Raw genomic sequence first — 25,080 nt, 5'->3', positions numbered from 1 at the left:
TGATAGCTCTCCAGAAGCTGCTGTTGGGGCAGTGTTTGAGTTGGAGGGGAGCTGCATGCAGGTGCCCACTGGCTACTCTGTGCTGGTTGGGGTTGCACCACAAGGACTCCTCCTAGAAGTCTGGCATCTTTTTGTGTTTCACCAGGCATATCCTGTGTTCTGGCCTGCTAGTAATGCATATCACTATTTTTGTAGCAACCATGGGGAAACGTGCCCAAATGCATGAAGAGGTAGATCCAAATCTCTGTGCCTATCAGCAAAACTCCTGATAGCTGCTTCTCTCAATCTCTTTCCAGGAAATGACCCGCTCTTGGCCACCTCCCCTGACAGCTCTTAACACACCTACTAAAGCAGAGCCTTCAAAATTTCCATTCCCTACAAAGGTAAGATACCCTCTTTCTTCCAGGACTTTTGATAAACTAGAAGAGAGCTTTCTGGCTCTTGCATGTGTTTCCATCCAATTTTGTCCCCCTTCTATAAATAAGGGCTGTTAGGGGGCATTACCTTCAGAAGTAGTCAGATAAATTAAAGCCCAATGGGGGTGAATAAAAAGTGCTTCAGCAACTTAGACATTTGTTGTAATTGTGGTCTTCAAATACAACTACTTTTCTGAGACATTTTAAGTATCTCTGCTGAAGCACAAAATATTTTTTATCTTTTTGTCAATCGAAATATTTGCTGACTGTGTTAAACAGATGTGCTTGGCAGATCTTATGAAATTTTAAGATACTTCTTCAAGAATGCACATACCCCTAATGTGCTAAAAACCAGTTTTTGGTGACAATAGCACGTTATCATTTCTGTCCATGCTAAGCTATGTCAGGCCAGCTTAGACTATTGGACACTTTGACAAGCTAGCTAAAATGTTTATTAAAGAGACACATAGAAAACAAATCGTCAGTACACAACTCTTATGAGAGAGCTCATTTATTTTGTTCTCAATTTGCACTTTGTCTTTTGTCCCTAGGAATTGCAACCTGAAGGATCTGTAGCAAAGGATCAGAGTAAGTAGATAGCCAAAGGAAACACACACAATATGTTTATTGACAGGTAGTTTTGTGTGCTCTGTGTTATACATGACACGTCGATTGACGTTGATGAAGAGGTGTGATTTCCCGTGCTGTGTTGAACAGTGATGAATTTAGAAATGGCATAAGAGATTGTGTACATTCATTACCTAGACTTTAAGGCAGCTGTTATTTCATTAGAAAATCCCATTTGGAATGATGAATAATCTGATGACAATTATGTTCTAGAAGAAAGTGATGAGTCTAATCTGGTGCTCAGAGAACATAAGATAAAATAGGCTACAAAGGAGGCAAACAAACCCAACCTATTCATTTTTGATTTCCAGAGCAGTATGGAGCACCTTCAGAAACGTTGCCAGGTTCTCAGCCAAGAACATCGTAAGTAACCAGACCTGCCCACATCTCTACTGTGCAGTTAATTAAAGAACCTGGAAAGAACTAAATTTTGGGTTACTTGATGTTTCTGAAGATTACAGTTTTATCAGTCTGATTTTTCTTAGCAAACTTGCAGTGCAGGGAATTTTCACCAATAGAAACATTATTGTTTCATGATGGAATCATAGAATCATTTAGGTTGGAAAAGACCTTTAAGATCACCCAGTCCAACTCTTAACCTGACGATGCCAAGTGTACTTATCATGATTACAATGACTGTGTAAAAACCAAAACAAAACTGAAGAAAAAGCCCAACTATTAATGCACCAGATTAAAGGTATTTTGTTCTTTTTATCTGTGGCTATTTAACATCACAATTTTGCGCTGTTCAACCTACAATAATGCATCCAACTGACATAAATTACAAAAGGTTCAGACTGAATGCGATTGATCCTGGATATTGTTTTGACAATAGAGAGGGCTAGTAAAGCTACACCTACAAGAACTATAAAAAACAGGGCTGAAGCTTGAGGAAAAAAAAAAGGTAGATAAATAACTTGGTGCTGTCCTTGTAGATGAAAGTGGTTATCTGTTAATTAGGTTAATTACAGAAGTTGCTTGAAAGCAGTTTTGTGTGGGCTGACATTAATCTTTCAGGATTTACTTGGCCAAATGCAGCATTGCTAGGCTCTGAGCCCTCAGTAACAAACAGAAATCTTTCCATGTCTGGAAGGCTCAGGGGTCTGTGTGCAAGGCACTTGCTGAACTATTAAATATAAGTGTCTGTCAGTTCATTTGATACATAAAGATCTTGTTACTCCATGATATATTTTTCCATGGAAGGCTGCAAAGTACAGACTACAATGCTTACTCCACTTGTTTGCCTTTTCCTTATCATAAATCATTTAATTAAAAACCAAACAAACTGGGCTAGTCAGAAGTAAGAGCAAAACCATGTCTCCATCTTGGCTGAGATTGTAGAATTTTTCGCTTAAGCCCTGTAGGGTCTGTTAAACATCCTTTTCTTACTGTTCTAGCATAATGCAGAGGAGCCCTCACTTGCTGGGAGTATGGGATAGTGTCTTGCTGAGCAGTCACCTACTCCTTTAATCTCTTCCTTACTTTGCTTCACTTTCATCCACCCCAGTTTGTTCCTCCTCAATGATGTCTGAAAATTTTCATTGCACTACTAAAACTAGTAGTTCCAACTGCTCCAGGCTCTGCCTTCCTCCCCAGCTACCCTATGACCATCATCATTATTTCAGTTCACAGCTGCTTGTAAAAATCCCTTTAGCCCTTTAGTCAGTTGTCAAGGCAGCAGAGAGAGAAGAGACTTTTCCTACAGACAGGAATTGGAAGGGACTCCTTCCTTAGCCCACACGGCCAGAATTGTAAATTTAGCATGGTATGGAGCTCTGTCCTTAGCCCTGATCCCTTCTCTACTCAGTGTCCTTGGCACTTCAGAGCCAGTGCTCATCCACAAGGGATGTGTGAGCCCATGGTTGGCAAAGGCAGTGGAAGCAGGAGGAACAGGGTGGCCTGGGTTTGTGTCTGAGTGAAGTTTGCCCGAGGATTTCTTCTACATCTTTCCCTTGAAGTGATCCATCCCTTCTTTTCTGTGTTTGTTTTCTCTGGCACAACAGGCCTGGCTTTCTGTGCTGTTCAAAGCGCACGTGACTGTCTGAAAATTCAGCTGCCTGGAGTAGCTTGTGTTGCAAAGTGTAGCTGCCTGAAAACAAACAGTGATTGTGCTGGTTAATTAGAAGATGAAATCCCAGGGCATCTGTGTGCCCAAATTAAGCATTCAGCTTTTCAGAGCATGCAGGGATTTCCCAGATGGATTTCATTCTTGAATGCAGCCCTGAAGTTTGCACCTGGCAGTGCTGGAATGGAAGCAGCCCTTCTTTGAAAAGGAGACATGCCAGCTCATTCTTGGTGATGCAACTTTAACCTGGCTAGCAGGGAGGGACCAGCCTGTGCTTTCAGTGAGGTATTTGGCAAGTGATAATAATTTTAGTGCCGCTTCTCTCACTAAAAGAACTCTTTTTAAATAGCTTTAGGGAGATGAATGGTGTGTACATAAGTTGCAAATGAACAGGTCCTGCAAATGAAACCTTGGCATCTATTATTCTTGAGCTAACTGGAGCATTAAAATTATTAAGGCAGATTTATTTTCTTTAACTAGGCTATTTAACAATTTGTCAAAATCTTGTTTTGTGGAAACTGGCTTTTTCTACCATTGCACAAGTATGACTTGAAGTTTCAGAGTTCTTCCTTGATCCCAAATAGAGCATAAGTAGTCGCAGTGTTCTTTTCTGCTGATGTATTTTATTTACTAGCAGCTCACATAGAAAAGGTAGAATTTTTTTTACAAACAGTTAAATCAGATTTAAAGAGATCTAGGTAGTGTCTTTGCATGTCCCTGTCCACAGCAGGGGTTTGAAACTAAATGATCTCTAAGGTGTCTTCCAACCCAAACCATTCTATGATTCTGTGATTATCCTCTTACCTCTAAATTAAATAAGTCTTTAGTCCACAATTCTTAAAGCAGAATAAAATAGAACAAAACTAAAAAAAAACAAAGAACACCCCAAAACCAAACTTAAAACCTTTCAGCATGTTTTAGCATCCCTGAAAGTTTCTTCACTACCATCTTTGAAGGACTCCTTCCCCCTAGGAGCTGTAAAAGAAAATAAAAAGGATTCATTGAGATACCAGTAGATGGTTAGCCAAACTGCCCAGAATTTGGAGAGTGCCTGTGCTGTCACTGTTCTTTTTTCATTTCTGTGCCTCATCTGTCTGGCAGTGAGCTCTGGCTCTGGCCCACAGCAGAGCTGGCTCGTGCAGGATTGCTGCAGGCTGTCTGCCTTCTGTAGGAAATTTGGAGCTCTCCTTTTCCAAGGTGGTGTCTCATAGTGCTTCCCTTCAGTGTTTACTCTAAATGAAGAGGCAAGAGGTGATTTCCAGTGAGGAGGTGTGTGAGGAAATGAGGCAGTGGAGGGTAGATCACAGGGGAATGGCAGTCAAAATGAACAAAGAAAGCAACGACTTTTTCCTAATTTCTCCCCCTTTTTCCAGGGTGATGTGGTTCACTGGGGATCATTTATAGTTATTTTCTTGCTATAAAACATGTTGTCATGAGGGGTCAGAGTCCTATTTTTCTTTTTTGGCCGCAAAAAAATTTTTCACAGAAAGCCCTTGGTTTGAAATGAGGTTGAAATAAGCAGAGTCAAGTTTTGTCCTGATTAATTAAAATCTCTATCTCAGCTCCCAAGCTTTTGATCCCATTTTTTGGAAGGACACTTGAATAATAATCTGGTTGAGGAGTCAATTGCCAGCTAGTTTCAAGATTTGAATAACTATACTTTTGAATAGCCAGGTTTTACCTGCCTATTTTTCAACTCCTTTGGGATGCCTGCACAATTGCCGGAGAGGGGGATAACAATCTGGGAGAGCTTTGAATTCCTCTCCTTCCCTTCCAGCATTTTAATTAAAAATTGCAAACGGTAGTTACCACCTGCAGCCACAGGACTAAATGATGCTTTTGGAAATGTTTGTGGGCAGGCTGCTCTCTTCTCTAGCAATAGTGAAAAAGAGCTCACGCCTCTCCTCTTGTAAACTGCTCTGAGTACCTGAACTGATTGACAGTACTGCTGAAATGTGCAGGAGAATGGAGTTCCTTGAGTAGAGAGGAGATGGGAGATAGGCCTGACCTTGGCATTGACTTACACATGTGTGATAGGAGACTTGGGCAGTAGAATGAGAACCCCTGGGACAGAAGAAAAATTTGCAGTCCCTGAGAGCAGAGTGTGTGAACTTGCACATTTCCTGGTACTCCTGATGCTTTCTGTCCCTTGGGAACCCAGTGCAGGCTGACAGCATGACAGTCTCTTACTGTACCAGAAAAAAAAAAAAACCAAACATTTTAACCATTCATTTCAAGTAATGATACGGTTTAGTAGATTGAGCATGCCAAATGTTCAGAAAAGATGGGGGAGGTTGTTTTGCTTTGGCAAGTACAAACCAAATCTTTATCACTTCCTGCTGCTTCAAAATGTGTCTGCCTTGGCTGATATTTATCTTCTGGTTGTCTTTCAGAATGCTCCAGGACGACCTGCAGCTCAGTGATAGTGAAGAGAGTGGTGACGACCAAGTCGGTTTTAGCTGTTTTATACACTAGGCACACAGACTTCCCTTTAAACATCACCACTTGTTGCATTGTTCTGAATTCTGAGCTAACCTTTCCTCCCCCTCTCCTCTTTGTCTTTGTGAACAAAACAGGTTGTTGAAAAGTCACCTTCTTCACTTGCTCCTCCAAGGTACAGGTTTGTTCCCAAACTACTAGCTAGACCACATAAGGAGAAAAACAAAACTCATTTTTATATGTGGGGTGGGAGGGTAAGGGTTTCTGGTTTCTCTTGTAGCTACAGAGAAAGCTGGTTTCTGGCTGCTCTTGAAAGTCAGCTTTAGTTGTGTGGGGTTTTCTGGAAAGCTCCCATTAGAAATGAGTTATTCAGGTATGCTGGATCTTCCCTCTGAACCAGAACTGTATTTCCTCAACTGCTTCTTTCTCCTCTCCTCCTCCCCTCCACCAGTGTGTCCACAGATCACACTGCAGCTAATGGGATTTTCAGCTGTAGTGGCCATGGGTGAGATGTGAGTTCAGTTTTAGCTCAGAAGGAAGCCCAAAACAGCCAAGTGGGTAAAGAACAGGAAAGGGTTAGGAAGAGGCTGTTTCAGCTCCTCTGATAAGGAAGCTGATTGTAAGCTGTTCCTGCCATGTATTGTTACTCAGAGGCAATATTCAAGGTAGACTGAACAGTCATATGCCAGCATTTGAGGAAGAAAGATGGAAAAGCTCAAAATTTTTCCTGTATGAGAGCACTGACATAGATTTTTTTTGGGGGGCTTGATATGTATATTCTTCAAGCACAAGAGTGGGCTACATAGTCAGACTTGCAGAGCACACCAATGGCATGATTGCCATGATCTGTGTCTACAAACTCTTAAAATAGGAATGTTCTCATGATATCAGTCTTGGATCAGCAAGGAGTTTGCCTCCAACTCATACAAATGTGTTGATACTGATGTGGGAAACCAATGTAGAAAAAATAAATTAAAATATCTACATTTTCATTTTGTAAGCCCATTAAAAAAAAGAAAACACTGTGCATAAAAGGGACAGCTCTTCCTTGATTCCATCCACTCTATTGTCAGTGTGGAGAAATCACTTTTGTTAGAGTAGTGTTGCAAGAAATGCTGCTGCCTGATGGGGCTATTAATGAAGTGCTTACAGCAGCATGACCAAGTAACACAGATGAAGTGAAAACTTAAGAGGGAGAACAGAAAAAACAGAAACCATCCTGAAGTATATGTTCCTGCCTTGTTCACTTTTATTGGAAGTTTTTCAGAAAAGCATTGGGCAGTTTCAGTATTTTTTAAACTTTGGTTGGCAAAATGCAGCTCCTCATTGTAGTAGTGGCATCTTGCTACATCTTTGACTGGGTTGGAGTTAAAGGTTTTATTACTTCCAGCAATTTTGTATTCTGGTGCTTTATTTTTTTGAGTATGCTAATGTCTTTCTCTGGCCTTCTCCCCTCTCATCTCAGTGCCAAAATAATGGGATTTGAGTTCTTGTTTTTGAATAAAACTGTCAATATAATAAGTAACCTTCAGCCATGCTGCTTTCTAATTTTATCTCATGGTGGCCTTGCAGTTCCTTACAGTCCCAGCCCAAGAGTGTGGAATCAGCACATTCCAGCAGCTCGGAGTCAGGGAGCACCAGTGACTCAGACAGCTCCTCAGACTCGGAGACAGAGAGCCCCTCGAGTGACAGTGACACGAGCGAGCCCCCGCGAGCGCCGGCGCCTGAGGTGAATGCACACGAGAGGCAGAGGGGCTCACACAGCCCTTGCCCCACTCTGCTGTCAAATGCACTTAGGGCAGGGGACCTGCAGCACTCTCATTGATCAGCTGTCCCCTTGACATCTTTGCTGCATCACTTGACTTTTCTTACCCTGTGCTTCCATTCTAGAGTTTGTCTACCTTAGTTACCCTCACTACCAACATAATGAGACTTTCAGATGCCCAGCCTTTGTTGGGCATTGCATCCCCCATGTCCTTTGGCACAGTTATCTAGCTCTCCTGGGGGAATCAGTGCCTTCACTGGGAACACAAGAGAAGGCACAGAGGGAAAGCACAGCTGGGTTCTGTGGGGCCTACCTCTGCCTGTGCAGGATTTCTGGTTGCCTTTATGGGCAGTGTCAGGGTGAGACCAGTTTCCTGATAATTTAAGAGGAGCTGCTGCCTGCCTGCAGCTCCTGTGCCTGAGTGACAGATTCAGCTTCTCCCAGGTTGCAGCTGAAGGGATCAGACCTGCAGAAAGGGCTGGAATATGCTTAGCCTTGCTGCTGTTGAATTTGGCTTGGATACTGCTGCACTGGCATTTCTGAGGCTTTTATTGGGAAAAGCAGACAAACAGAACTTGGTGCCTGAAACTTTCATAATTGTGAGACCGTGCATTTTTAAAAAAAATCTGCTGCAGAAGTGCTCATGTCCCATGCTTTCAAACAGTTCTTTCAGGTTGCACAACATTCTCAGGGTACTGGGAAGTACATGGCTGTGTCTGCAGACCACAGCTGATGCAAAACAATCCACTGGCAGTTTGAGGTCCCTCTTACAAAGACCCTTGTAATTTATTTTTCCTCCCCTCAGCTCTAGCTCTCTTTCTTTTCACCTTAGAAGTGCATGAACAGGGAGAAGCCAGTAACAAGCTTTGAGACTGCCTATCTTTCCATCTCACTCTAATGCTTTTTCCCTTCAGCAGTTCAGTTACAGACTGTGCCCACTGCAATATGGTGTCTTTGAAGGAAGATGTTATACTTCTCATCTTTTACTAAATTCTGCCTGGTTTGTCCTGAAAATACTAATGAAGTCCTACCTACTTGCCATTGACCTTTTTGTCCTTTTTTCATTCAGCCAACTGTTCATCCATGGTACTCTAGAGTAAGTTAGTGCACATGGCCTGTGTGTTTATAGTGAGTTCTTCACGTGCAAAAGCAAACACTTTGAGACCTCTGGGCAACAGAACCAGGGCTCTGGTAAGCTGTGCTAGGATGGAAACAGCCCGTAAAGGCATCAGGTTTGAATCCTCCCTTTCTCTTTTTGTCTGCAGCCCGAGCCACCAACTTCTAATAAGTGGCAGCTGGACAACTGGCTGACCAAGGTGAACCCAGCAGCAGTGCCAGCAGAGAGCCCCAGGGACACTGCCCGAGGGGATGGGCCTGAGGAGGGCAAGGGGCAGCAGCGGGGCAGCAGCAGCAGCAATTCCTGCCAGCAGCACCCTGAGCTGAGGCAGCCTCCTCACAAGAGCCCAGCAGCCAGGGCTCCTCAGGAGGCTCCTCTCCCGACCAAAGGCAGCTGCCAGAAGGCTCCTGTGCGTGCCCAGGAGCCCTCGGCCAGGCACACCGTGGGGATCAAAGGGCCCAGCAAGCCCCTGGGGCACGAGGGGCCCAGGAGGGGCCTGAAGGTGGAGAGTGAGCCTGGCCCTTTGGAGCTCACAAACCAGTCTTTCAGGGACAAGCCAAAAGTCAAAAAAACAGTGAAGACAAAATCCAATGACAGAAAAGACCCAAAACCAGGACTTCAAGAGCCCTCTGAGAGAAAAAAGGACAAGGGCTCCCACCAGGCCAAAGCCAAACCTTTCTTGGAGCCCAGGCTCATGGGAGATGCCCAGGCACGGGATGCTCTCAGTCCCCTTCCTCAGGGCACAGCCTCCCTCAGGACCAGCAGGCACAAGCCTCAGGATTTGCACAGGGAGAAGTTGCCCTTGTCTCTCGGGGAGAAGTTGCTCTCACCAGTGAGGGATCCCCCAAGCCGTGAGCACCTCGTGGTGAAAATAGATCTCTGCTACCTGGAAAAAGTCCCTCAGCCCCCCAGGAAAAATGGGCACCAGAGGAAAGCAGAGACCAAGGACCTTCCTGATGTGAGGAAGCAGGACTTGAAGAGGAAAGCCACGGACACTCCTGAGGAGTCCCTTGCAAAGAAGAAGGTGAGAGATGGAGTGGGAGCTGGGTTGGTACAAGGACTGATGTGATGTTTGAAAAGCCTAGTGGACTTCCCTCTTCATAGGTTGGGAGTAGAGCCATTATCCTTCTGTAAAGCTATTATTAAGGGGAATGTGAATCAAAACTGTCTGCAGATGTTTCTTGTTGGTCACAAATCCCCTCCTGAGCAAATGAAAAGCCCTGTAAGCTGTCTAACGTGTTTTAGTATTTTAGAATATATTTTTGCTCTGTTTTCTTGAAATCTTGGTTTTCTCAGAGAATAAAACCAGTTGTAACAGTGGCTTTCCCTTGAATTACAAGAGAGCCCTTTATTTAACTGAGGTGATCATTGCTCACAAGTGTTTTTTGAAAAGCTGACTCCCAGAGGAGACTATGAATGTACCTCCAGCCAGCTGGGTCAGCTGCACAAAGAGTTGGCTGCAGACTTGTGGGCAATGGGTATTCCCTCTGGGTATTTCAGTCCCTGAGTCCCTTTTTGGTCCTCACAGAGCAGGTGGCTCAGCATGGGTGGGTGAATAACCTTGGTTTGGGTTTCATTTAGTTTTGCAATTTTATGAATTTCCTGTAGTTGTGAGGGAGAATTGAGAAGAGCAGGAAAATTGTGAAGAAACTTGAGAGACCTCAGAAATTCCTGCTCTTGCAGAGCGATGGGACAAAGGGAAACAGGCAGTCAGTCTGTCTAAGAGACAGAGGAGAGGAGCTATTTGATGTTAGACATGTCTTCTCTTGCAATCTCAGTGCCTGACTGCAGGGAATCCCACTGAGGGCCTCACTGTCAGCTCTGTCAGTGCATCAGTGCCCTCGGGGGCTCAGGTCTCACAGCAGCCTACTGGGTCAGGTAACCTGGAACACAATGCAGGGATGTGAACCCAGTGCTGGAGCCTTGTCCTGAGCACCCTGCCAGAGACAGACTCTGTGTCACAGCACACCCCTGTGAGTGGCACAAAGCTGGCTGTGTCCCAGGCATGAGGGCAGGCTGGGAGAAGAACTCACTGGGAGCATGCTGGCGGAGAAGGAACAGGAGGTTCCGCTGGATGGGAGGCTGGACACGACCCAGCAGTGTGTGCTTGCAGCCCCGAAAGCCAAACGTGTCCTGGGCTGCAGCCAAACATGTGTGGTCAGGAGGCTGGGGAAGGGGATTGTCCCCTCTACTCCTCTCTGGTGCCACCCCACCTGCAATGCTGCATCAGCTCTGGGGTCCCTAGGTTACTGCTGCTTTAAAATTTCACCTATGTCAGCATCTTGATGATAAAAACCAAACCCTCTGCGCATCTGGAGTACCAGTGTGGAGTATCACACATGAAAGTGCTTTGCTTTTGATTATTGTTAGTAGGTTAGCAGGTTATTGTTAACAGGTTTAGCAGTTCCATCCCTGCCACTGCAAAGCAATTAATCTATCCAGGCAAAATTAGATAAAATGTCATTTTAGGTTACTTGTCAATGACCTTGCAATCTGTATCTTCTGTGCTGTGGGTCTGCAATTTGTTGGTTCCAGTAAGGTATGTTTTCTTCTTTTTTTAACCAGACTCAATCAAACTTAGCTGTGTTGGTCTATATTTTATGTGAACTTTGAAAACCTAAGTGATTTTATGTTTCCTTTTTTTTCCCTTCCTATTAGAGGGGAGAGAAGGAGGAGACTGATAGGAAGAAAATGAAATCTGAAAAAAACCCCAAATTATTGCAGTCTTCAGCTAACAAAGACTCCAGTAAATTGAAGTGAGTATACAGTGGTGGAATGGCAGAAGGATGTATAAATCCAAGTCTTTCCTAAAGAGCTAAGATCAAGGAACTGTATCCTTATACTCATGAGTTTGCTTCTAACATAATTTTCCTTCTGAAACCTGATCTACAGCAGTATTGCCTTTACATCCTGGAAGCAACCAGTCCAGAAAGCAGCTCTGTAGGTGTGGGTGGGGAAGGGCAGTGAGCATTTCCCTTCTCCACTGAAGTCATCCTCTTGTCTTTGCCTTGTTTTCCTAAGTGACCCAATGGACACAAAACCAATGTGCCTTTTGAGTCCTGACTGTCTGCAATTTCAGGTGGCCTTTGTGACCAGGAATTCCTCTTTTTTCCCAGTGCAGCCTTTGCAGTGCTTCTGGTAGCTCTGCTGGAGCTTCCCCTGTAATTTGCATAGCAGAGCACTGCCAGCATTCTGGCTAGCCCTTTGCTCCAGTGACTGCTTCCAAGAGCATGTTTCCAACTGGGCAGTGTTCCCAAGAGGAGAGACTCATGCCTCAGTCATGGGCTACTGCATTCAATTCCTGCTTGCTTGTGGCTTGAATTTGAGGTGTTGGCTTGGATTGGTATGCAGTATTGAGGTTTGTGTCCTGACAATTGGAGTAAACTGTTTCTCTGAAGAGAAAACACTGACTCACTCTGGAAGCACTAAAGAATTGGGACTGCCATTTAGTTGGGTGAAAGGATATTTGAACTGTGGTAGTCATGCAAGAGCTTTAATTCTGGGGCTTATTCCTCTCTTTTTCTCAGTGAAAATGAGCATCTGTTTTAGTCGTGTTCTGGTTTTTGGACTGGGAACAATAGGATGGATTTTTGGGAAGAGTGTGCACTTGGGTGGGTCAGGTGATGGTTCTGTGCTCTGTGGAGCATCATCTGTGCCAAGGTGGAGAAGCTTGGGAGCAAGTGTGTGATGTGAGTGCAGACCAAACCATGGGAAAAGTGTGTGGTGGAAGAGGGGAGAGGATTGTCCCATGCACAGCAGAATGAGGCAGGATGTGCACCATCACACCTCAGTCTCCTCGCTGGTTAAACTTCATTTCCTCCTCTTCTGATGTTTCAGTCCACAAGCTGGGGTTCCCTGCTCAGTGTTTCCTTGGAAACTTTGAGAAACTGAATAAAAATATGTAAATGAGCAGTGGTGAAACAAAGTTTAGAACTATTTGGTGCTACTTAGGGCTGCTCATCCTAACTTCAGATGATCAGAAATCTAATGTTACTAAATGTGATAATCTCTGCCATTTAAAAGCATAGCATTTTAAGTCTCTCTCAACTTTGTGAGTGTTGTCTAGTTGATCTAGCAAGTCTTAAAGGAGGAACTTAGCTTAATGCTATCAAAGGACATAGAGGATCAAGTGTCAGGGTGAGTATCTCTGACCATAGAAAATACCATCTGCCAAAAGGGGGAGAGGCAGGCAGTGCTGCAGTTCATTTGCCTTGTTGGGTGATTTGTCCCAGGGGTTTTAGTCGCTGTAATCACCTCCCTCACTGAGTGAAAAGGAGCTGTGTTGGAGGCATGCTTTTTTTGCAATGTCCTGATGTTCTGGTTACAAGTGTTTGCTCCAAGGAGAAGTTCTGAGACTTACTCCTACTTGAAAAGCAGCTTGCTTATATGTGGATGGTGGGTGAACATTTGCTGTCTAAAGCACAATGAAGACCCTAAAGTTTTGTTTCACTTTTGTTGAATTCTATGTATTAACAAGTCATCTCCCACTTCCAGAGCAGTTTAACAGAATTGGCACGTGATGTAACTAAGTTTGTAAAAAATCCCTACAATGTATGTACACCATATTAATGAATTTGCTTCCCGTTTCCAGAGCATCAAAAGCTTCTTGTGAAATCCAGAAGAAAGATGCGCTCCTGCCACTGCCATCCATGTCCGCTGCACAACCTGCCACAAAGTCAGCCAAGATGACCCAAAAGAGACCCAGAAATGAGACTGATGAGCTGCCTGCCATGGATAACCCTGCCAAGAACAAGAGCAACCACAAGGATCCTTCGTTTGCCAAGCGCAGGAAAGTGGAGGGAAATCATACGGAACTGTCCAAGGGCATCAAAGTAGGTATCCAGGATAACTGGTGGGATGTTTCCTCCAACATGGGTGCTATGTGATTCTCTTCAGAAACATACTCTGTAAGGTCCAAAGGCATGGGAGTCATGTTTATGCTAATTACCATTTCAGACTGCAGGCAACTGCTAATACAATACTCATGTATTGATGTAAAAATAAGTGTGCTTACAAAAAGAAAGAGGGGATTGCTTAAAAATAAGAAAACAAGCAACCTATGGCATTGACTACAGCCCAGGTGTAAGCTTTTATAGCTTGTTTACAAAATGGTTCATGATCCTTGCAGCTGATTATTTGCATTTCTGGGTTACAAAATTTGGTTATGTGGCAGTTTACTGGAGGCTCAGGTGTGTGGTCTGGGATGTCACTCTGTGTGCTAAGCCAGACTGTGGACACTGCATTAGCTAGCTCTGTTTGCTTTTTCCTTTTCCCTGTAGTTAGTAATGGGGAACCAGAAATTGTTGTGTGGTTAAGGTGGAAATAAGTGTGAATAGATCTTATCATTCTGCCTTGGCTAGAGGACATGAAAACTGTGCTGCTTGCAGCCTCACTGCTCTCTTAGTCATTGTGCAAGGAAACCTGCTGCTGAATTTCTCTGAGCTTGGGAGAACTTTGAATGGTGTTAGGCATGACAAGCAGTCAGGTGAGAAGCAAGGGGAAGAGAGCCTGGACAACAGACTATGCTTGGGACAGATAAACGTTTTCACTTGAAATTTGGGAAAGCTGGGCTTTGGAATTGGTTTAGGCATATTTCTCTAACCAGCTTTATCTCTGTCCTTTACCAGGGATCTGCTGGTGATGTCACAAAGCCTTTCCCAGTGCCTTCTATGCCAAATGGTACCTCTAAGCCAAGGAGACCTCTGCTCAAGTTTGAAAAGTAAGTTTTTGTTTGACACCCCTCCTCTTTACTTCCTGAAGGCATGAGACAAGGCTGGCCATGAGGCCACTCTGGGTTCTGCTTTTTCCTGAGCACTTCTTTGGGAGGAAAGAGAGGCGAGAAGTGTGTGAGATCTGCCCTGTACTACCTTCTCATGCCACCCATGACAAAGTAAAGGTTTACAAGAAAGCAAAGTTTTACAACAGTTTTGATTTGAGGGAAGCTGCTCTGGAAATTAGGGACTTTCTCTCACGTAAGCAAGTAACTTGAATACAAGTTTTGGTCTCAGATAAGTGTGTGGTTGCTGCCAAATTTACTTTGTTTCAATTAAAATTTATTTATGGGTCTATAGTTGAGGAATGATAGATGATATAACTACTGTTTTTCCCCGAAAATGAGGAATTTAACTTGTTCCCATGGAAGCCCTACCTCTGCTAATTTTTTATTTCTAAATGTAAATTTTCAATATTATTCCAACATATATTTTTTAAGAAATCAATCACCCCATAGCATCATCTAGATAGCAAAGTAAAACTGATAATTATCCTACCCTTTTTCATCTGGTTTTCCTCTCTGTCCCCAATTTAGGCAACATTCAAAGGAATACTACATTGAACAGGCCCAGAGGCTGAAGCACAAAGCTGATGCAATGGTAAGTCTTGACCTTGTGCTGGGAATGCTGACCAGCTCCTGCTCTCAGCCCTGGTACCTGTGGGTGGGAATGAGGGTCACTGGCTACCATGAGGTTGACTCCATACTCCACACATGCAGTGGGTTCAGTCATGTCTTGGGAGGCTGTCTTTATTTGCCAGATAGTCAGATGTTTCTCTGGGATGCAAACACATCTAGAAAATGGGATTCAGATCTGGCATTGTAAAGGGCTTTGCTAAGAGCTCTAAAGGCATCCTTGGAAAACAGATGGAACAGTTAGTTTTAAGACAGTTTAAAAAGTCAGAAAAGTCAGGCAGTTATTGATTTGCTGGTGACTGAGACTTGGAAGTGGCCTTGGCAGATCTGATTTTTTCTGCTCTGTGCAGTTTAAGTGTGCACAAGTGAACATATTGCTTTGCTAATTATGGCAGATAATTATCTCAGTCAGATAATGTCCATTTGCTACTTTCTGTTTACCTGTGAAAATGAAGTGAGGGAATGCTGCAGTGGGAAACCCCGCTGTGAGGCAAGCCTCCAAGACCAGACAACAGTATCTAAGAAAAAGTGAAGATAATAAATTACTCAAGGAAACCATTGAGCAAATGGAGCCCACAAAGCTGAAGACTGGGATCACATTAAGGGTTCTGCTGAGAACCCTTTAATTTTCACCCAGAGGTCAGACTGAAATCTTTTTCTTTCTTCAAATCCTGCCTAACTAGGAAGAAAAGAGAGTTCAAGTATATTTGAGAGAAGTGTGTTTGGTCTTAGTAAAAAAGTGAGAATTTTCTTCCCAACAGACTGACAAGACTGGAAAGGCCTTTCACTACTTGGAGGCTGCCCTTTTATTCATTGAATATGGGATTGCCTTGGAATCAGATGTGCTGGAACCAAAATCAGCTTACAGCATACTCAGTGACACCATAGTTCTCATCAAGTAAGTGGCTTTCAGAGGGTGACAGCTGGGCATGTTTGGAGGGGAGGGCATTTTGACACACAGCCCTCTGCTCAAGATCTTACAAAGCTCCTTGTGCCAGGACTAAGGACTTGGGGCAGGCTTCCTCTCTTTCCAACTGCTTTAAAAAAAATGGCATGCAGAGTTTTTTCATGAACTGTCGAGCTTCAGAGTGCTCTGGTGGCTGACAAGGTCCTGTTTATTCTGTTTCCCTAGATTCATCATGACTTTGAAACCATTTGCAGACTCCTCAGTCTCTTCACACGGAAAAATCTTTGCTGTGTTACGGTGAGTAACTGTGCTTGCTTCTGCTCCTTTGTGCACTGCTTTGGAACTGAGGGAAAGGTCCCTTGCTTCCAGGGGGGAAGGAATGAGTTAAATGGGAGTTAGAGTTATGCAAGGAAAAAAAAACCAACAATATAAAGGAACAGGAAAAAAAAGCAGTATGAAAACCAGAATGAATTTAAACATCTCTAAAGTAAGCTGGGAGATCACAAGGGACCACATGTAGAAGGCACAGACTTTAAAATTTGATCTCATGGTAACTTGAGAGCACATAAGGGCTTTCACCTAAGGTGAAAGAATGTGATTTGGCTGTCCATGTTTGAGCTGTGTAAGTGAAACTGTAGCTGAACATGGATGAGGCACTTCTGGAAGGGGACTTACTCAGCCTTTGGCACCTTTGAGAGCCTGGGCACCTGTTTGTATGAAAGACCAGAGAAGGCCCTTCCTTGTTTCGTTCTTTCCCTTGAGATTTTTTTTTTTCATCAAGTCTTTTTTTATCATGATCAGAAGGAGGAGAAATTTTGAGCCTTCCTGACCTTGCAGTAGAGCTGAGGTGTGCCTGCCTGCATCCCTCAAGGCTGATGAGGGCTGGGCACAAGCACTGACACTCGGGTGTGTTTCTGTCCACAGCATGCGCTGCCAGTCCATTCTGCACATGGCAATGTTTGGTTACAAAAAGGACACTGCAATGAGGTATTCCAGACTCCTGAATGACCACTTCAAGGTAGGGCACAGGTATCACTAAGCTGCCAGCTGGATGGCTGCGGTGGTTACTGATGTCAGCTGAACAATCCAAAACTAACTAGACTTTTATTCCTTGCTGCAGAGTAATTTCAGAGTAATACAAGCACCTTCTCCAGGTGTTGCAAGGTAAGATTTAAAAATTTGTTGTCATGTGTCTGTTTCAATGACAATGAGTAGGGACTTTTCTGTGTTCTGTGGTCATTTCATGTGGCAGAGAGGAAATGACAGATTTTTTTTTGTCTTTCAAAATCTGTGGTGGAGAGAAGGTTGTTTGGACTTTGACAGTGGTGCTGATTCCAGTTACATTTTTTTGCCCACCTTGCATAGGATAGTTCATTGAGAAGTGAGTGTTCTCTTGAGAGCAGTGGTGGAAGCCCTGTCATACCAGAGGCTAAAATTAGGTTGGTTGAAGTGGTGGGGGTGTGCTGAGCCAGGCTGTGTCTGGAAGGCGGCCGGCTGACCACATTTATCTGCCCTGGGTCTATAAATAAATGTGTGTAGGCTGACCTGGCTGCTCTAAGGAGCTGCCAAAAGCTCCAGCCTCCTCAGGAGGGGAGCTTCAGTGTGCCTGATTTGGAAGGCATTAGGGAAAACACTTGGGTAATCTGGTGAGGACTTTCACAAGCAGGTGTAGATTTTGGAAGATGGATGGGTGGCCCTTTTCAGTGTCTGGTCCCACATTTTCTCTTGTTGAGTAGAGTCCTTCTAAATCACTTCCAAAAACTTGGCCTTGCACAAAGTACAATTGCTTGTGTTGTAGCTGAACACATCTCACTTTTCAGCAGTTCACTCCATGCTGCAGGCTTGGATGACACTGGATAGCTCCTGGCATGAGGCAGCCTTGTGGAAAGATGTTTAGCTCTGAAGCTGAATGTTTATGATGGTGTTTCTTTTCTGCTGCAGAAGCACAGGCTTGCCTTCTCCTCTTTCTCCAATACCCTCTCCTGCTGGATCTGTGAGTTCTCAGTCAGGATCAAATGATAGCAATGGCATTGGCCACAGCAGCATTGGCAACAGCGCTGGCTCTACTGTCACTGTCTCCTGTCATATTTCCAGTGTCACCTCTTCCTATGTCAACATCACCTCCTATATCCTCCATGCATATGAAATTTGGGAAAAGGCTGATGCACTGGCCAGGAAGAATAAAGGTAAGTTTTTGCCCTTCTTTTGTGTCTCATGTGTCATGGTTATGTGTGTATTTGCCTCAATCCTGACACTCAGTGCAGCAAGCACCATTCTTAAAGTTCAAAGCATGAAATATGTTGAATATCTCTGCCAGAGTATATTGGCAGAGATACTTGATGGTGATATATTGATGAGTGTTCCCATTAAAAGGTTTTTTTGGCATCCTCAAATGTCCAAGAGCTCAGGCATGAGGGTGTCGAGTGCAGGAAACCAGCCAACTTGCTTGGTGGTAACACAAGAACTGTAAAGGGTTTGGGTTTTTTCTGTCTTTCTCTTTGGGGCACTGAGCTTTTCTGAGTGGGTTTAAAAGTATCATTTTGGCCTGTAGCCTTGTGTTTTAGTTTTTGTTAAATTTCCAGGTAATTTTGTCTTGAAAATGGTGAAGCTGGCTTTTCTGCCTAACAGAGAAGCTGAGCAGCACTTGAATTTGACTCCCTGCTGGGCAGGTGCCCAGTATTTGCCAGCAGCAATTCCTAGAATTGCTGCAACTTTTTTATTTTACAGTTTTGTTGTTAAAAATGTTGTATTGTCATTTGGTTCAAGCAGTGGTGAATACACAAAAGCCACAGGGTGGGTGCAGTCCAGCCTGTGATCTTGTCATCCCACGTGGCCTCAGCAGTGTCATTTTCCACACAACACAAAGTTTTGTGAGCCAGTGTGGGTGAAGAGATGCATTGCCATGACCTGTTGGCAAACATGCAAAAGAAAATAAGCACAATGTGCCTGGCTGGATTGCTGGAAGGCTGTAAAAATCCTCACACTAATGAGGGCAGTTGCTGAAAATCAAAAGGCTTTCCAAGTCACCTTTGAATAAAAAACTGGTTGTTGGCTGTCCTCTGAGCAAATCTGTGCCTGCAGCAGCAATTCATGTGTGGCATTTTTGGTTCTGTCCTCAAAAGGCTGATAAAAGACTGGCACATAGGAGCAGTGGATGGTGCTAATAAGCCAGAGGAGTGAGTCATGGAGGAAAATGTGTGGGAGGGCAGCCTGAGCACAGCCTTGCATCAGTCAAGACTTAATTCAAAACGTGCTCTGTTGGCTGGTCCTGGCGTAGGGGGATGACGACTGGGGATTAAATACTCTGTAGGGAGAGGATCTGTGCAGAGACCTGTAAATACTCATGTAGGCTTGGTGGTGGTGTCACTGTTCAGGACAGCTGGGAGCATTTCAGACCTGGAACTTTCTGATAATCAGTGTAATATACAAAGAGGTACAGAGAGTGAAAACACAGAATGAGCAAAAAAGGCCACATCCTTGATTCTTTTATGCAATTCATAGGGCATAAGAAGAGGAAGAAAGAGCAGCAGCCTTTAGCTATCCAGATCTTATAAGCAGGGAAGTCCTGAGCTATTGGGAAGCAGTGAGCTGTAACTGCTGTCCAAGTCACTGGTGCAGAGCTGAAGTGCCCTCTGGAGGGTGCCCTGCCAGGTGCCAGCTCCTCACTGTAATTCAGAGCAGCACTGTGGATCACGAGGCTGTACTGTGGATCCCTGCAAGGACAAGATGAGACTGCAGGCATGGATGTGAAGTCCCTCTCCTTTCACATGGTGCTGTGCTGACAGATCAGGTTATCTTCTGTTTGCTCAGACAGGGGCTTTGAATTCCTTCCATTCCCCATGGAAGGCATGGATTCTGTAAACAAAAGCAGGAAAATCTGAGGGAATGGTTTCCCTGCTTCTGCATTGGCAAGTATTAGAAAGGAAGTGTTGTGCACTCTGCTTCTGAAGAGCTCATTGCACAGCCAAGTAGAATTTTTCCACCTCTAGCTTCAATCTTTGGATGTCAGAAAGGAGAGCTGAGAATGGCCAGTTTCTGAAAAGCTGTTTAGCAACGTGGTTGAGCTGAAGAGTGAGGGATACGGTCTGTGTTAGTGGGAGGCAGGTCATGCAGGAATGTCTTGGAAAGGAGACTGCAAAGGAACAGGGGTGGGAATGTCCCACAGCTCATGGTCACCTGCACAATGATTGCCAGCCCAGAGCAGGGCTTGCAGCCTGCCAGCCCTCCCAGCAGGGTGAGCTGTGCTGCCAGAGCCACCTCCTGTGCAGGAGGAGGAGTGGGATGCCTGGAGCTGGCATGGGATGGCAGGAATGCGAGATCTGCCTGACATGCTCAGCTACAAGCAATCCAAACCAGAGCAGTATATAGCCTGGCAAGCTGCACAAATAGAGAAATCCTGATATCTCCAAGGTTTGAGGATGGAAGAAGGAAAGGGAGCACAGCTGTGTGTGCTTCTGGGTGCTGCTCAGGAAGACACTCAGATTTGTCCTGTTTAGAATTTGGGAGAAATTTGAAGCAGGGACTGTGGTGCAAACACTTAAACTTTTGCTGCCCTACCACAGAGTCTCTGTGTCCTTTAAAGTGAGGACATGAGGAGGTGTCTCAGTGTGTGTGTAAATGTTTTCCTGCTGCCTGCACTGCCTGCTGTGCTGGTCACCCTGTCAGCCCTGTGACACTGCTGGGCTCTCTGCACTGCACTGTTTAACAGGACTGGCCAGCTGGCTGTGCTGCTGCTGTCACTCCTCACCTGTCAGGTGTGCCTGGTGTATGAAACCAACCAAATGTTTTCTTTTCTCTCCCTTTCTTCCCAGAGTTTTTTGCTGAACTCAGCAGAGCAACAAGTGCCCTGGCACTGACCAGCAGCCTGACAGACCTGGTACACTACATCAGACAGGGATTACAGTGGCTGAGACTGGAAGCAAATATGCCTTAACTGGTTCTCCAGGTGGTTAAATACCTTGAAGTTTTTTTGCACTTTTGAAGCCTCAGAAACAGTTTAATTTTTGTTTTAATTGTTCAATACAAAGCACCTGCAAGGGAAAATATTTTAAATAAAGTTGGAAGTTATCTGGCTACACTGGAAAACCCTTGAACTGTGTTTTTCTAGGGTAGCACTTTGCTACCTTGAAAAAGAAGAGACAGAGGATGGCACCTTCCTTTAAAACTACGAAGTGCAATGAATTGTCTGAATGGCCCGATGTATTGATGGTCTATAAACATTTCTTTTACAAATAACCAGCAGGACAATAATTGCACATGATGCTGACAAGAAGGAAATCTGCCTCCAGAGGTGGTTATGCAACATCCCACAGTCTGCAGCAGTTGTGTGCCCAGACAACATGCCAGAGGAGTTGCTTTTGCAAGCACAGCTGCAATCTTTGGTGTCTCTGTTCCTCAGAGAGCGAGTAGCAGCCTCATCAAGCACCCAACAGCGTTGTGTTACAGGAAAAGCAGCAACAGGATCTGCTCTGCCTGCTTTCCAGCCTCACCCTCCTGCTTTTGTCAGCCAACTGACAAAACTGAGGAAGCCACTGCCTTCAGTGCTGCAAGTTTTCTTTTCAAGTCATCACTGCTTTGGTCCTCCTTGCTGTGCTGTCATCCATGCCCCAGGCACTCCAGCTGTGTTACTGAGGGCTCAGCTGGAGCCTTGCAAGCCAAACACAGCTGGGGTGGCAAAAGGATGTGGTGTGTTTGGAATAGCTCTGCCTCTTTGCTGTGAGATGTCACCATGAGGATTCTTTGTGGGGCTGATTTTTTGTCATTTCAGTGGGTGGGGGTGGAAAGCTGCACTGGTTCACTGTGATTGCTTGGACATTGTTCTAAGAGCTTCCATGGGGAAGGAATTGCTTCTGGTTAAGGAGGGATTAAGTGGCTGAGTGTGGAACATAAGATAAATTTTGCATTTGGATATTTGCCTGAAACCATTGAGTGTCTTGGTGAATATCTAAGAGCAAGATTTGTTCCAAAGTAGGGTCGTCTTTGTGTGGGAGGCAACTCCTGTGTTCTATCAGCCATGCCATAGGATGGGCCCAGTGACTTAGAAACCTGTCAAGGGGACAAGAAAGGGAATAATGAGCTGTTTCCAAGCATTATTTTCCTTGTCACAGTATCAGTGAGGGCAGCAGCCATGGCATTTGTGTATTCAGTGAGATGGCACCCTTCTCTCCCCAAGGATTCCCTGTGGTGTGACAGCAGCATCCTGCCGTCCTCATACACAATAGTGTGCCTTAGCCCGCTGGTCCCCTCTCACATCTCTCGCCCTCTCTCACAGACCCCTGGCACTGGAGAAGAGAAGGATGGTATCCCAAAATAATTGTGTTTGTGAGAAAGAATCAGCTCCCTTTTCCACATAATTTCACAGTTAGGGAGGAACAGCTCTGCAGATGTGCAGAAGTACCCCCTTCGTAAAATACCTGCTCATGGGTGTGAGACTCATGAAAATGGACAGTGAATAAATATCAGCAAAAGGTTTGCATTTCCAAAAGTGGGTTCTGTAGGAGTGGTCCCGGCCATGGGGAAGCCTGGGCTCTTTTTTCTGGGAGAGGTGATGGGAGCGTGCTGGTCCCGAGCCCAGGGGAGCTCTCCTGTCACCTTCCCTGGCAGGGCAGGACCACCGGGATCATGGCTGTGCCTTTCTGCACGTTGAAGGGATTGGCCTTTCACGTTCACTTTGTTAAAAGCCTCAGAGCGTTTCAGGGATGAGCTGTCCTAACAAGTGGGAGGAAGATCCATGTCCCCCCTCCCCATTTTACCTATCAAGCTTTGCTTGCACTCCTCCTCCCTGGAGCAGCAACTGCTCAGAGTGAGCAGGGTGGGAGAAGGGCTCAGCATTAACTGTTGTGTTCTCAGGAAGTGTGGGGATGGGCAGCCAGCCTGGAGGCTGATGTGCACTTTGGAACTTGATCCCAGGCTGGTGGATCGATGCCACCTTTGGCCTTTGTCTTCAGACAAAGCTATTTCTAGGATCACCAGCTGAGGAGGAGGAGGAAAGATGAAAGCTTTACTGAACTTGGAAACCACTGTGGGGGCCTGCAGGAACCGTAGCAGAGTGTGAGGGGAAAGCATAAGGGGCAGCAGGGGCAGGGGTGTCCTGGTACTTTCCTTCTGTGTGCATCCATGTCCCTCCCTGCTGCCAGCAGAGCTGCTTGCTGCTGTGCAGGAGTGGCTGTGTGAGGGCTGCCCCCGTTCCAGCACCAACCCCCTGGGCTTTGAGGGGAAGAGCATCACAGGCAGTTTGTGTCACAGGCGTGTGGGGGCTCTTTGGGGGCTCTCAGTTCAAAAGCAATCTGTGGGAGCATCACTCCACAGCAGGAAGCTAGGTTTTGTTTCAGGACACAGGGAAAGACTGTTCACATAATAGGAAATTTTAAGAAAAGCCATCATATTTCAACCTTGAGCCAGGTCAGAGGCCTGCAGAGGGTTTGGAAGGAAGCTCATAATTTTCACCTGGGCCTATTCAGGCCTTTAAAAAAAACAAACAAAAATTAAATAGAAACACAAATCAAAATGTAGCAGTGGAGGAAATAGCATTTGCCATTCAGAAGCAAACCATTAATCCAAGGAAAACCAGGGGTGATTGTTTAATCCCAGAAAGAACGGAGGCAGCTATGGTGGCAAAGCAGCATCATTTCCACGCAATATTTATTTAAAAGAAATAATAATACATGCGTTGAAATTGTCAAATATTCTATTTTTAAGATGCCATTTATTTAATAGTTGAAAACCCCACTTACATGGGGATAGAGATCTCTTGTGTAACTGAAAGTCAAAGTCTGACTGCAATGTCCTTGGTTTTGGTTTTGTCCTCTCCCCTCCCTCTTGGTTTCCACGATAAATTTGTGCATCTTATTTTGGGGATGTATGTCCCTCTTGTATATAACCTTTTTCTGCCCTGTGTGTGATGGAATTTCTGAGATGGTTGATTCATATGGGGGAAATAAACAATAAATGAATGTTTGTTATGAGGTGTTTCAAGAGTCCTTGTGTTCTCAGCTTCTTGCAGAGAAATTCTAATGTAGCTTTTCTCTGAATGGACTCAGTGTTTCCTCTCTGAATGAGGTTTAGGTATGAATTTCTGTACAAGAAGTCTCTTGTTCCCTTTGCTGCCCCATTTGTCACCCCTTGCCCTTTCCTGAATGACCAAAAGTGGTGCAAATGTAGATGCTCAGAGTGGCAGGAGCATCATGGCTTGGGACATGTTCCTCCTGCCCTCCCAAATCCAATGCAGGGAAGGCTGTGCTGGGCCAGCTGCTGCAGCCAGCAGGGCCTGGCTCTGAGCCCTCCCTGGCAGGAGCATCCCACAGGTTGGTTTTGGACAGTTCAGGGAGGTAATTAGGAAAGCAGGAGACAAGGCACACAAGTGGTGGCTGAAGGGTCCTGCTCTGTGCGTGCCACAAAGGTGCTGCAGGGCTCAGTTTGTGGGTTGGTTTCTGAAGGGGTATGAGGAGGATTTCCCTCAGGGAATCCCACAGGATTTCATGCCCTGTGGTAGCAATGCTCTCATTGGTTGTGCAAGGGGATCTCTGCCACGGCCTTGTACTTCTCATTGGAGGCTTTTCCCACTTTTTGTTTTCCAAGATGTTCCTTGGAAGAATGGTTTTGGCATCTCTGTGCACTATTGGGATACAATTTGGGATTCAGGTCTGTTCTGCAGCAGGCATTGCCCCCGGGTTGTTTGCTGATCATGGATGTGGTTTTCTCGTGCACCGTGTGAGTTGTAGGGGATGCTGACACCTGGGAATGCCCCTGGAAATGCTGCTGGCTGTTCCAGGTGCTGGGCACAGAAATGCACTCTTGGGTTGTGGTCGGTGCAGGGAGGGTTAATTTTGGGGGTGGGATGGAAATGGGGTGGAACATGCCAGCAGGGAGGGCATCCAGAAGCCAGGCAGGATGTGGGGCTGTGGCAAGTGTTGGCTGCCCAGCTTGGCTTTCTGCCCAGGGCCCTGGCCCCCCTGGGCTAACACAGCCAAAAATATTTTTCCAATAATACTTTGTTGTCATTCCTTTAATTATCGAGTCTTTATTGCCCAAACCTAATTTTGCAATCCTGTTTAATTTATTTTGAGATTTTTTTATTGATTGTAGATGAGCTTGCATTCTGCCTTTGGCTTGGCTTATCCTTTTCAAAAAGAAATGTCATTTTTGGCAAAACAGCTGAGTTAAAGTCGATTGCACTTTCTCAGCCCTGTGCTGCTCTCCAAGCACTAAAATAGCCCCTTGGCAGCCTGTGCTTTCCTTACATTAATTGCAGTTTCAGCAACCCCTGTCACAAAAAACCAACTCTGTTCCTGGGCTATCATCAGCCTTTCCTGAATGTGTTTCCATAACTTTTGTGTTCC

The 25,080-nt window shown here is 45.0% G+C and overlaps 1 protein-coding gene across 3 annotated transcripts in view; it reads left to right on the top strand.

Annotated features, from left to right (window-relative positions):
- The window catches only part of AFF1 (ALF transcription elongation factor 1), a 67,362-nt gene extending 43,659 nt beyond the window's left edge, over positions 1-23,703 (top strand). The window contains exons 5-21 of one of the 3 annotated variants that reach the window (XM_059470179.1): positions 297-383; positions 968-1,004; positions 1,355-1,406; positions 5,502-5,556; positions 5,685-5,722; positions 7,120-7,276; positions 8,578-9,453; positions 11,088-11,185; positions 13,021-13,261; positions 14,057-14,148; positions 14,737-14,800; positions 15,597-15,733; positions 15,968-16,039; positions 16,667-16,760; positions 16,863-16,906; positions 17,687-17,928; positions 20,554-23,703. In XM_059470179.1, coding sequence (XP_059326162.1) covers positions 297-383; positions 968-1,004; positions 1,355-1,406; positions 5,502-5,556; positions 5,685-5,722; positions 7,120-7,276; positions 8,578-9,453; positions 11,088-11,185; positions 13,021-13,261; positions 14,057-14,148; positions 14,737-14,800; positions 15,597-15,733; positions 15,968-16,039; positions 16,667-16,760; positions 16,863-16,906; positions 17,687-17,928; positions 20,554-20,675 — 2,508 coding nt within the window. In that variant the 3' untranslated portion in view covers positions 20,676-23,703. Of the gene's footprint in view, positions 1-296; positions 384-967; positions 1,005-1,354; positions 1,407-5,501; positions 5,557-5,684; positions 5,729-7,119; positions 7,277-8,577; positions 9,454-11,087; positions 11,186-13,020; positions 13,262-14,056; positions 14,149-14,736; positions 14,801-15,596; positions 15,734-15,967; positions 16,040-16,666; positions 16,761-16,862; positions 16,907-17,683; positions 17,929-20,553 lie in introns of all 3 variants that reach the window. The other 2 variants (XM_059470178.1, XM_059470177.1) reach the window with 2 other exon arrangements.
- The last annotated feature ends 1,377 nt before the right edge of the window (positions 23,704-25,080 follow it).

The sequence above is a fragment of the Ammospiza nelsoni genome, chromosome 4, assembly GCF_027579445.1.
Source record: "Ammospiza nelsoni isolate bAmmNel1 chromosome 4, bAmmNel1.pri, whole genome shotgun sequence".
Lineage (NCBI taxonomy): Eukaryota > Metazoa > Chordata > Aves > Passeriformes > Passerellidae > Ammospiza > Ammospiza nelsoni.
The sequence above is the reverse complement of the archived record's forward strand: the minus strand, read 5'-3'. Positions and strand labels throughout refer to the sequence as shown.